Source organism: Macadamia integrifolia, unplaced genomic scaffold (genome assembly GCF_013358625.1).
Source record: "Macadamia integrifolia cultivar HAES 741 unplaced genomic scaffold, SCU_Mint_v3 scaffold_157A, whole genome shotgun sequence".
In the NCBI taxonomy this organism is placed as follows: domain Eukaryota; kingdom Viridiplantae; phylum Streptophyta; class Magnoliopsida; order Proteales; family Proteaceae; genus Macadamia; species Macadamia integrifolia.
The window spans coordinates 184055-197230 of record NW_024870625.1 but is presented as its reverse complement, the minus strand read 5'-3'; the positions used below and the strand labels follow the sequence as shown (position 1 = coordinate 197230).

General features: G+C 39.4%; 1 protein-coding gene and 1 long non-coding RNA gene across 2 annotated transcripts; one reads left to right on the top strand and one right to left on the bottom strand.

Moving 5' to 3' along the window:
* The first annotated feature begins 5104 nt into the window (after positions 1–5104).
* On the top strand, positions 5105–6417 carry LOC122070926 (probable disease resistance protein RF9). Its single transcript, XM_042635177.1, has 2 exons — positions 5105–6243; positions 6351–6417. The coding sequence occupies exons 1-2, from the start codon at positions 5105–5107 to the stop codon at positions 6415–6417; spliced, it is 1206 nt and encodes a 401-aa protein (XP_042491111.1).
* Positions 6418–6633: 216 nt separating this feature from the next.
* Positions 6634–11011, bottom strand: LOC122070920. The gene is made up of 2 exons (XR_006138015.1): positions 10370–11011; positions 6634–8590 (listed from the first exon to the last, which is right to left on the bottom strand). It is a non-coding gene; the product is annotated as an uncharacterized LOC122070920 (long non-coding RNA).
* Positions 11012–13176: the final 2165 nt, after the last annotated feature.

The following is a 13176-nucleotide window of genomic DNA, read 5'->3' as shown; positions in this document are numbered from 1 at the left end:
ACCCTCTTGTTTGCTCCTACCTACTTCTCCAGGAAAGCTTCCAATCTCCTCAAATCTATTCTTAAGCTTTTGGATATGATCTTGCAGACCTGGAGAACCTTCATTCTTTAGGCATATTAGAGAACTGGATCTTTGCAGAAAGGATTTCACTAAGGCTTCTGCCATCTCCAATTGATGTCAACTGAGATGACAAACAAAGATAGCCTTCTTTAGTCATGTTGTCACACGGTTCCAATCTACATGGACCTGCACAACACATATTAGTTGTGGCCCAGAGGAGGCTCTGAGACCAAGCTCCAATGCTCAAGTTAGACCTTAAGGTGATCATTTTAGTAAGGATATTCAGGTGACTGAGAGTGTTACCTATGCTAGGTAGTAAGTCCCCCTTATATAGAAAGTTAAGGTCCTTAATCATTGGTCCAACTCACCTAGAGAATGTCCACGTGTCCTTTCCTTGTAGAATCAGATCATCCTAGGATTGCCGACCTGGCGCCATATCTTAACGGTTAACTCAACCCTAGTTAATCCCTCCTTGATGACCTACCTGACCACGGTTAGGCATTTCAACGGCTAACTCAACCATGGATGATGGTGGTTAACTTGCTTGGTGATCAAGTAAACCTTACCATGGTCCCGATGAACCGGAGTTATGAAATTGTCTGACCCTGGTTAGCCATTCTAAGGGATCATTAACCTGTGGGATATGAGAGGTTGGGGGTTATAGACTCGAGGCCCCTTGGCTGCCCTATCATTGCTTGGCTCATAAGGATGACCAGCAACTAGTCCCCTGTGCTCGGTGAAATATGCTCAACCATATAACTAGTGGTTGGTCCATGTGCTCAGTGTGATATGCTCGACCATATGGATAGTGGTTGGTCCATATGCTCGGTATGTACATATATGGTATATCATATGCCCCCCACTCCTTAAGCTTCTATTATAGGAGCTCGAGGAGTAAAACCCTTAGTGTCTTTTAGGCTTCTATGGTGGTCGTCCTTGTTTGTTGGTAATCTCGCCTAGATGGCAACGAAACAACAGTAGTTGTTGTCCTATCATTAATGGAGGGATCGCGTGTGTGGTGACATAGTGAGTGGTGATTGGGTTATACAGATGGGCCACGGATCATGACAGACATGTCCTCTCTAGGGCATTGATTGCCTTCCATCGGACGGGTAGGGCACAGTTGCTATGACGTTTGTGCTTTCTCTTGGGTTTTGAATCACCAAGCTATTGAGTGGGCTCTGTCATCGATGCTTCGAAGTTGCAAATAGGGGATTGTGTCCGCCCACCTATTTTCACTTGAAGGTCTTTAGTTCAAGCTTGCTCTCATTTGCTCGTTACTTCAATTGCAGAGTGTTTGCACTTGGATTTCTTGGTAGTATAGCTAGAAGTGTATCGCCTCTCTTCTCTCCAGTCCCTATAGTTAAACCTGCGTTGGTAAGTGGAAATCCTTCACCCTTGTTGTTTCTGATAGGATAGTGTATGGAATCTAGGACATTCGCATCTTCTTCTTCTTCTTCTTCTGAAAGGTTGTTTGAGTCAGTGGGTGGGATGCCCCATGAGGTTGTTAGGGTTATCAGCGGTGAACGCCACGTTCCTAAGAAGAAGACTACGACCCCAGGAAGACCTCAATCGAAGTTTTTGGCCTGGCCACTAGATCCTACCATCGGCCTATCCATCGGGGAAGTGGCTTCTCGGGTGTCTTCGATAGATTTGGAGAAGTTTCGTAGGTTGTACCATATTTTTGCCAATGTGGAGCTCCATGTCCCAGAGGCCTTAGAGAGGGCTCACCATCCCTGTGAGGGGGAGGTCTGTATTTATGAGGCTGCCTTGGTAAATGGTCTACGGCTTCCCTTCCATCCCTTCATTTGCCAAGTGCTAAGGCACTATGGACTTGTGCCTGCATAGCTTGTCCTTAACTCCTGGATGAGCCTATTAGGATTTATTGTCAGGATGGCAAACTTTGAGATCGAGCCTACTCTCTGGTTCTTCATTTCTATTTTCTTTTTATCGGCGCACAATATGTTCCCAGGATGGTTTTATTTCGGTCACCAAAAAAATAAATACCAGATTGCCGATGGGATACCTACTTTCATATCTCAGTGGAAGGATGGCTTTTTCTTTGCCGGTCTCGCGGAACCAACTAACATTCTTACCCAGTAGTCTCTATTGAACATGACGAAGGCGAACAAGGGTCCTACTCTGAAGCCTGAGGAGAAGTATATCCTTGATGAGTTACTGCCTAGCGGTGCTCGAGTGGTCCTTGCTTCGCACCTCTGTTTGGACCAATACCTGTTGAGGCATGGTCTAAGTCTGGGTAAGCTCCCGAGGCTTGTTAGTCTTGTTTCGACCATCGCTGTGTTTGTTATCTTTTGATGCTAACTCTGGTCTTTCGTGTAGCACCGATGGATCAAAGCTTTATGTTGAACATCATGGACTTGGACTTGGAGCAAAAAGGAAATCAAGAGCATGGGGTTAGTGTCGGGGCTCAGGGAGGTGATGGGTCTTTCGTTACCTGAGGAGGTGAAGGGATGTTTCTCGATCCAGGGATGTTCCTCGATGCAGGGATGTTCACCGCATCCTCGACAGCAGGGTCCTGCTTTACCTCCTCCCCTACTGCCTCATGTTGGTTTTCCGGCGGGTTTAGGCCTAAGGACGGTCATCCTCTCTACGAATAAGTTCTGATAGTTTTCGTCATCCTACACCTCACAATAGTGCTGGCTATATTTGAACGGATTTTTGTATGAATTCCCATAGACGGTGCCATTGTTGTTGCACGGTTCCAATCTACACAAACCTGCACAACACAGATTAGTTGCTAGCCCGAAGGAAGCTCTAAGACCAGGCTCTGATGCTCAAGTTAGACCTTAAGGTGATCATTTTAGTAAGGATATTCAGGCGATTGAGAGTGTTACCTGTGCTGGGGAGTAAGTCCCCCTTATATAGAAAGTTAAGGTCCTTGCTCATTAGTCCAACTCACCTAGAGCATCTCCACGTGTCCTTTCCTTATAGAATCAGATCACTCTAGGATTGCCGACCTAGCACCATATCTTAACGGTTAACTCAACCCAAGTTAATCCCTCCTTGATGACCTACCTGACCACGGTTAGGCATTCCAGCGGCTAACTCAACCAGGAATGATGGTGGTTAACTTGCTTGGTGTTCAAGTAAAGCTTACCATGGTCCCGGGGACCCGGAGTTAAGAAACCGTTTGACCCTAGTTAGCCATTCCAAGGGATCATTAACCTGTGGGATGTGAGAGGTTGGGGGTTATAGACTCGAGGCGCCTTGGCTGACCTACCATTGCTTGGCTCATAAGGACGACCAAGGACTGATCCCCTATGCTCGGTGTAATATGCTCGACCTTATGGCTAGTGGTTGGTCCATGTGCTCGGTATGTACATATATGGTATGTCAGGTCAATATGTGAAGGGATTTATATCCTTGAGTGCCATACCCGACATTGCTAATAAAGTGAATAATACAAGAATGGAGGAGAAGTTTTCGTAACCTACACGGCAGGAAAGATTGAAGGAAAAAAAAGAAGGAAAAAAAAGAAGGAAAAACAAGAAAATGAGTAGGACAAAATGTCAGGTCGACGTGACAAACAAGAAAAGTTTTTCTCTAATATTCAAGAAAGGAATTTCACTGTTCGTTGTGTTCAACTTTCAATTGTTGCTATCACAGTCACAAAGTCAAGTCCACCATGGAAAATTGAGTAGAAGAAGATCTATTTCGGTCCTTCCCAATTAAATTGGTCTAGAAAAATATGTGCTATAGAAGAAAAAAATCTTCCGAGGTTGAAAATCAGGTCCATTGAATCAAAAAGTAGGTGGACAATAGGATTAGAAATTTGAGATGAGTAATCTTTCTTTGACATTAGGCTTGACCCAAAGCATAAAAGGGGCCATTACCCAATGTTAGTCCCGCCTTTGTGGAGTCCTAGGCGGGGTGAGTTTGTAGTCAGTCTTATACCGTTTCCATTTCTTTTTCACTCAAAGTAGCCTCCCTCGTGACTTGAACCCAACTTATGTCCTAATATCCTGACCTTTTACTTTTGCTTTATGCAATGATTCACCCCCCTAAAAATAAAGTATAGATCAACTGATCTTTTTATGTCCTTTTTCAGTCTTTTTGAACAACCAATGGCTTTAGCAGTGGTATTTAATTTTGCTTCCTTCCTCTTCAATTAATTTCGTGTGTTATCATGTGCAATATATGGATGCTAATCATGTGAACTCAATTTCTTAACAAGTGAAATATATTTTCATGAATTCTTAAATTCAATTTAAATCTGAATAAGGAGTTAAAAAAGAGAAAATATTTTATCGAAAGGTTATACAAAATTTAAAACAAATACTATTTTAAAAGTCAAGATTTTATTTTCATAAATAAATGTGATGGATATTAATTGTGTTATATACACTTGGCAGCAATGGATCATTCTCCCCCCTATCATATTGCTAGAAATTTTCTCGTCACCCTAAGAAAGCCTAAACATGTTTCTTTGTCATATTATAATAATTTTATTAATATATATATATATATATATTTGATAGGTAGGGAGAGAAGTAGGTAATAGGTAGGAGACTCGAACTTGAGACCTCTTAGTAATCATGAGTTTCTTGCACACCATAGCTCACCAGCTACGCTAGGCAGTTGTTGTTAATAGACATAGCTTTAGTTACTTGAACCTTGAAATACTAAAATAAAATCATGTATTTGCCAAGTAGTTCCATTATATATCATATGTGAAGTAAGTGATAAATAAGTTGAAATCTTTCATGAAACTGAATAAAAATCATATTGAAATCAAACATATTTGGTACAATTTTGGTTTTAAAAATGCAACACATAAATTTTCCACACCAGTTTGATTGGATAGGATGGAAAGTGATTGGACTTGACTGTCTTAATGAATGTGAAAACTACTGAGATATTTTTTTGGTTCAACAAATGAAAGATGAACCCAAGTAAGAGAAAAGCTTTTATTTTTTGGTTACATCGACCAAACATTTTCTTATACTCTGTTTTTCTCAATCTCCCTAAAAATCGAACAAACAAGACTTTCCTTCTTGTTCATCCAACTGCACATCGATAGGAGATGGCAGAAGGTGTGAAATTCTTTCTGCAAAAATTGAGTTCTCTAAAATTGCAAGAAGCTTCTCCAAGTCTGCAAGATCAAATCCAAAAGCTCAAGAATAGACTTGAGGAGATTGTAAGCTTTTCCGGAGATATAGGTAGTACTAGTAAAGAAGAAGATGGATTGGTTTGCAATTGGCTGGGCAATTTGATAGAAACATTACTTGATGCGGAAAATTGTATCAATGAGTATGTCACTAAGGCTAGAAGTCAAGATGGGTCTGATCAGGCACTATCAATTGTGCAGTTTTGCGGTGAATTGGAGAAGATCAATGCACGTCTTGCCGAAATTTTATGCCAAAGATCCCAACTCATTATGCCACCAACATGGGAAGCAAAAGAAGAAATTGGGCAAAGTTCTTCTGGTGATGGTGTTGATGTAGTAGGTGAGGAATCTCTTGCCCCCTTTGCTTTGAATTATAGAAACTTGCCTTCTTACCTTAGATCCTGCTTGCTCTACTGTTCTCTTTTCCCTGAGAAAATAAGTAGAGGAAGATTGGTTCGGCTCTTGGTGGCTGAAGGTGTTTTACAAGGAAGACCAGGGGAAATCATGGAGGATATTGCTGAAGAAAATATCAAGGAATTGGTTGGCCGAGGAATGCTTCAGGTTAAAATTGGTTTCAAAAATAAAGTCAAAGTTGTCGACCCTTATCATAAAATTTGTCTACTTAAGATACAACAAGGAGATTCTATCAGTCAGAGTCTGTTTTCTGATTCTAAATTTCCTCAGAGTTCCTGCATTGTTGTCATCCACCATCATGGTGAGACTATCACGACAAGCTTCAATGATCACCCAATTGGATCATTATATGTCTTTTCGTATAATGAGGGCATTTTTGACAACCACTGGTCCTGCATAACAAGTGCCTTCCATAACTTCAAATTTTTGAGGGTTTTGGAGATTGAGGATCTTAAAATTAAGAGCTTACCAGAAGAAATAGGAGATCTGATACAGTTGAGGTATCTAGGCTTGAAACATTCAGCATTGGATGAGATTCCAAAGAGCATAGGCAATCTTCAAAACCTACAAACTTTGGATATTAGATGGCTTAAAAGTCTGAGGGGATTGCCAAGTGGAGTTCTGGATCTTCTACATTTGAGGCACCTTAAGTTGCCAGTGAATGAAATTAAAGTCCCCTCGGGTATAAGCATATTAACTAACCTCCAGAGCTTAACTGGTTTATTTCTAAGACATGGCTTCATTGAAGAATTAAGGAGTTTGACTCAACTCAGGAAACTGGAATTGATGGATGCATCTGTAGAACATGCCAGTGAGCTCTCTGCTTCTATTGTAAAGATGACGAGACTCGTATCTTTATCTCTACGTACAAGAGGTTATGGGAAGGATGAATTGTTGCCCACACTGGAGCCATTTTCACCATCCCCATCCATAGAAAACCTTTGCCTAAATGGGCGTCTAATGGATCTACTTGACTGGACATGCTCCATGGAGAGCCTCACTAAGCTAAATTTAGGATTTTCCTTTCTATCTGAGGAAGAACTTTCTGTACTTCAATTTCTTCCCAACTTGAAACATCTGACATTGTGGAGAGCTTGCGAGGTCAAAGTAATAAAAAAAGACTTTAGCAAGGTGGGTGGGTTTCCCAAGCTACAGATACTTCTTATTGCTTCTAGGAATCTACTAGAATGGACAGAGATTGAAGAAGGGGCATTGCCAAGCTTAGAATTCCTCCGCTTCCACGATTGTCCACGGTTGATGATTCTTCCAGAAGGATTGCAATATGTCAGCACACTAAAAGTACTGGAGATGCTTCCCTTGCACCCAGATCTTGAACGGAGGTTGAAACGTGATGGAGGCAAACAGAATTTCAAGATCAAACACATTCCACAAGTACAATTTTTCTCTTCATCCCTACGCACATGGGTTGCGATGTAATGCCATGTTCTTTCAACTGAAGGAAAAGAAAATTACAAGGTTAAGCACAGCCTCTGGGTACAAATTTTCTTCAGAATGTAAATTGTTTTCACTTTTCATGCATTTTTGGTTTTTTTGCTTTTAAGATGATGATTAAACATTCAGCTTATTGGATTAGGCCAAACTCAATGTGCTATGTTGTGTACTGAATTGCAGGCCACATTGTAGTGATATGAGCTACTTTTGGCATCTGCAGATGGATTCATATCTTATAGGGTGGTGGCCAAGCTTGAAATTCCTCCATTTCCGATGTTCATGATTGATAGCACTTCCAAAATGTATACAATATACACTTAATTTGGATCGCATACTTGTCTTAGTAGCTGATTTCAATCATATCGTATACCATCTTAGATGATTTTCTCCTGTTCCACCAACCATTCAGAAAAAAAAATGATGTGCCAGTTCTAACCACCCAAAATTTTGCAGCAAAAAATTCATATGATCAAATAATTAATTTACCAGATGGCAAATTTTTAAGGTAGTAAAGATATGTCTATATTTCTCTCAAGTCTTGGCCCAATTTCTGCAGGCTGAATCTGCTACTGGAATAAATCCATCGACTAGAGTTTAGGTTTGTTCTAACTGTTCTGTTTTAACTTATCAGAGTTCTCTATAGTCTGGTTCCTTTCTTTATTCTGTGACTCTACTGTGCTAGCTTGTGTAGGGCAGAAACTGATTCTGTTTCTTAGAAATTCTGCAGAATTGTGTGCTGTTCTAATATTCCTAACCTGCTATCTGATATTTCCATTGTTTTGTATATGATCCTGTTCAGTCAAAATTCCTACTAGTTGTTCTGGTATGATTTTAGACTTTATTAGAATTATTCAACATGGGCTTAAGGCATTCTGTTGGATCGTCTTTGTCTTAAAGCCGGGAATGGAAATAGATAGTAAATGAGCCATGAAGTCCGTGGAAAAGAAAGGAATGTTGGGGATGGTTTTGAAAAAGCCTCTCTATCTGGAAATAGGGAATGCCGCGCTTGCATATCCCAGTTTTGAGACAGAACATCGCCGATTCACACTGATTAGGTACGCAGTAGCATAAGTCAGCACATTTTTCAGGAATGCAGACAAAAATCATATGGTGATTCTCTCCAGATGTAGTTTTTCATTTTCTTCTTGATTTAAGATAACAAAGAATGCCATACTCAGCTAAATGTGAGATGTAATTTATTATAGATTCCAGTACTGCTTGTCACTTTTTTTTTTTTCTTCTGAAAAGTAATCATAATTAGATTTGAACAGATAAAAAAAACAGAAAAACAGAGTCCTCAAACAGGCATGATAATAACTTTCCTCACCATACTTTGGGAATTCATGAGAACTTCTATTTGTTAGTCTAGGAATAAAACAAACTGAATCATTACTTAGCTTTTAAAGGAGATTGTTGTAGTCCAAGATCAAGGGTCTTGCTTTCCATGGAGGAGGAGGCACCAGGTCAACATCCACAACAGATACTTTCTGCATTGTCTAGTGATTTTATCAACTTTTTATTGATTTTGGGAATGGTCTGATAGCAAAGGGTGGGCGACAAGCTTAGAACAAACAGATATAGTAGACTTCTGCTCAATAAAAACATTTCATTAGAACTCTTATGAATTCCAAAACTCTCTCTCTTATTTTTTTAAGTGATTTATTGCTATTAGGATAATGACACCTCTCCTTGGATTGGTCATGTGTGGCTCCAAATGTCATAGTTATCAATACGATATTGTATAAATTTCACTACTTGAAGAAGAAGAGTACACCTTGAAGTAAGTTTCACTACTTGAAGAAGAAGAGTACACCTTGAAGTAAGTTTAGCCATCCATAAAACCGTGCAGAGAAAGGGAAGGGAAGAGGGTGCAGGTGGCTTAGATTGGCATGGAAAATGGTCAATAAAGTTGGGTATATGATGGTTTGATGGCTGTCACTTAATTATCCAAATTTGATATCTGATCCAAGCCAAATATGTCACATTTTATAATTATTTTTTGTTTTTAAGAAAATTTACAGAGTGAAAATTATTTTGACAAATGAAAATAATATATATATATATATATATAGATAGAGAGAGAGAGATTATAAAAGAACAACCAGATTGTAGGCTCAAAAGAAATAAAGGACCATATGCATAATAATAAATAAAATAAATAAATAAAATAAGAAAAAATTACGCCACATACCTTATAGTTTGTCAAAATTACACATGGATCCAAGGGTTTGCATGAATTACGCCCCCTCCCCTAACATTGATGGTGTGAGTATAATGTTATTTTTAAATATTAAAAGATCATATTACCCCTTTAGCACATTGCTGAGGTGGACAGTGCAGATTTAGAGTGAGAAGGATACTTCTTATTTGGCTTACAAACTCCTGAACCGACCACGGTTTCTCATCTGGACCGGTTAGGGGTTTGATTACAGATTCAATTTTAGGGTTTTTGTACTCGTCATCAACATCGTTGCTGCTGTCGTCATAGTATCAGTACGAGAAGGGGGAGGAAAGGGGAAAAAATCGTCTGCAATTCCGACCTCGTATAATTCCGTGCAATACCACTTTCAGGAGGTGACACGTGTATTGATACCAATGCAATGATCCAGATCTGATTTAAATGCCTCTTTACTGATTTAATGTTTTATTAATTGTACCAGATCTGGACCATTGTATTGGTATCAATACACGTGTCACCACCTGAAGGTGGTATTGCATGGAATTGTACGAAATCGGAATTGCAGACGATTTCAACCCGGAGGAAAGGGGGTGGAAACAGAGGTAGAGGTAGAGGCAGAGGTTGAAGAAGAGGAGGCTTAGCTTGATGGTATGTTTCGAAGGAGGTATTGTTTGTGTTTTCTCCCTAATTTGACAAGGAAGGATTTGTTCGTCAAAGAAAAACTCATCAGCGGAAAATGATGGTTCTTGTTCGAAGCTTGCGGTAACACCGAAATCAAAATTGAAACTAGAATCCAAAAGAGAAGCACGGTATTCTTTGACGGTAACGACATCTGAGTGGCGTAGATCATGAGAAAACAAAATTCTGGGACTCATCCAGAGACCAGAACTCTTGAAGGCCGAGCAGATCGATCGCCATAGTACACTGGGTTGGGAGGGTAGTCAATTAAGTTAATTGGAGCTTGCTGAAATCTCACATTGAACAAGAACAGAAAGCTGCGAAAAAAATTGGAATTTAGAGGAGCGGCATTGAAGGTTGTGAGGCTCCTCGAGTCAACAAATAGGTGCTAAGGTCGTATGAAATTGGGACAAGAAGGGACAGAAATTAAAGAAGGGAAAAAGAAAAGGAGAACGTACCTTTAGATAGCTTTGAAAATAAATCTCTTTTGAGAGAGATTCAACTTTCAGATTACATCTCTCTCTCTCTCTTTTTCTTTCTTTCTCTTCTTCCTTGCTAATCGAACCAGTCGAAGCTCTTATGTTTCTCCCTTCCAATTTAGACTACTATAATTCAAAGAGAAGGGAAACCCCTGGAAGAAGAATCTCTTTTTGCAGAGGAAGAGAATGAGAGAAGGGAAACCCTTGGAAGCAGAAGCAATTTTGAAGATGGAAGATGGAAGTTGAAATTGGAAGGAGGAAGAATGAGCGGTAACAGAGAAAGAGGTGAGGCAGAGAGGAGAGCTCGTGCGAGGTCACCAGAACACAGAGAATGAGTGAATCTGTAATCCAACCCCAAAGTCATGGTCGGTTCAGAGAGAACCGCTCCCCAGGATCGGACATCGATGGCTGCCTCTCAGAAGAAACCATAGTGGGCTTTGGTATCATATGGCATCTTCATGTGTCTTGAATGTTCTGGTAAGCATCGTGGCCTCGGCGTTCACATCAGCTTCGTCAGATCGGTGACCATGGATTTGCAGAAGGCTTTTAAAATAAGAATGAATTACAAGATTAGAGGTTGCAGAAGAACCAAGTTGAGGTTGCAGAAGCACAAGGTTGCAGAAGAACTAACTTGAAGAAGAACGAAATATAACGTTCTTTTGCTTCTTTTAAGGAAGGGTGTATTAGTAAGTTCACCTTGATATAATGGGATTTTCGGTATTAAGATGCATCATATAAAGTGACATCACTTTCATGGTGACTAATGGATTGGACCTAATTGTAAGAATTTTTCAAACTATAGGGGAGGGGGTCGAAATTCGTTCAAACCCTTAGATCCATACGTAATTTCGACAAACTACGGGATAAATTCAGTCTTTATCTCTAAATACAAGTGGTGATGAGGATTACCTGTTGCCCATTTTGGCACCATTTTCACAATTGTCGTTTGTCAGAAAACTTTTCCTATACAGGTATCTAACAGATCTACTTGACTGTGTCTGCTCCATGAAGAACCTCACCAAGTGAAAATTAATTTTTTTCCCTTTCTACCTGGGGAAGCAATCTTTGTACTTCAATTTCTTCCTAACTTGAAACTTCTAACGCTATGGGAAGCATGCGAGGTCAGAGCAATGAATGAAGAATTTTTTCGGGGTGGGTGGGTTTCCTAAGCTAGAGGGACTTATGCTTGTATGAATCTAATGGAATGAACTGAGATTGAAGAAGGGACATTGCAAAGCACAACATTCCTCTGTTTCCAAAATAGTCCACATTTGAATATTCTTCCAGAAGGACTGCAGTATGTTACCCAATTAAAGCACTAAAGATTTCTTCCTTTGCACCCAGATCATGGACAGAGGCTGAAACGTGATAGAGGCAAAAGGGAATTACAAGATCAAACACATCCCACAAGATTTTCTCTTCATCCCTATTCTCATGAAAGGATTGGGTTGTAGGAGTGACACGTCCTGGTCTTCACCCTCATGATACAAATTTATGTGGTTCCTTCTCAATTCTTACTGTTTTCTTCTTCACATTACTTATTGACCAAAGGGTAAAAATGATAGACTGTGGAAGTCCCTTGATACTATCAAGAAACAGAATCCTCTTGAGGGTCTGGTACTCTTGGTTGGAATCCAATTTCTCATGGGGTTCTTTCTTACATATGTAAGGTAGGGAGTCATCTCAATGCAATTATTATTTATTTAGTTAAGTAGTTATTTATGTGTGAGGCACTGTATGAGAAGTTGGGTGGTAATGAGGTTCATGGGGGAGGAGTTGTAAAGAGTTAACGTAGGTAAGTTATACATGTTTAAGTAACTAAATGTAAGCCTGGAAAATAAGCATAGTATGAGAAGTAAAGGGATGGATAAACATTGATTGTTCTGGTTCTATAATTTCTTTCTTGAGAGAAAGAAGATCTTGACTTCCTCGGTAAAGCCAAGAGGTGGGCTATATCCTAATTAGTTAAATTCTATTGAACTTTTCTATTCTATCCTTATCTTTACATCTCTATTTTCTTCTTTCTATTTCCAATATTCTATCCTATGAACTTTATTCCACGCACCTGTAAGTGCGGAAACAATTTGAATCATCCTACCGGTAGGGTCAGACATTTGAATAATTACTAATGAAATGGTGAAAATGGTACCTTAGTTTCACTATCACAAAATCTCTAAGTGGACTTAGCCCTTTAAACGCGAAGTTCACCTTCCACAATAGCTTGTTGGCTCTCTGTTCAGTGATGGAGTGAAATCTTTTTCTTCAAGAGAAGATGAAGTAGGGGTTTCTACTTTTGATTTGTTATTTCTTAAATAGGGAGAGAGAGTTTGTGCTCTTATTGTATGAGAGTCACTTCTCCTTTATCCCTTAATAAAGAGATCAATCCTTATCTTAGGGAGGGGTGGACAGTTATCATAATTGCTCTAACTCTTTAATTATTAGGTTTACATACACACTTAAAAGTAGGTGAGGATCAAATCTCTATAATTTTGCACATAATACCTTGATAGACGCATTATTACTAACAGTCTCCCACTTGTACATCAAAGACAATGAAATTAGGATCCATATCTTTATGACATTATATCAAATCTAATATCTAGAGATCCCAAACTAACATACCAACCTATCAAAAATACATGCCAACTAGAATGTACAGTCATAGAAGGTGAATCTAATACGTGAAAGGGTAAGACCCCATTGGGATGTAACCCATCATGCAATGTATCAAATAGTACATTCTAAATGTAATATTTACTAGTATATACGTGATAAGTAAATGTAAC

What these genes read in the sequence shown, in the direction of transcription:
- LOC122070926 (XM_042635177.1), top strand. Translation starts at nt 5,105, where the DNA reads ATGGCAGAAGGTGTGAAATTCTTTCTGCAAAAATTGAGTTCTCTAAAA. An exon ending in CTGGATCTTCTACATTTGAG is followed by an intron (nt 6,244 to 6,350) that starts GCACCTTAAGTT and finishes GCTTCATTGAAG; the next exon opens with AATTAAGGAGTTTGACTCAA.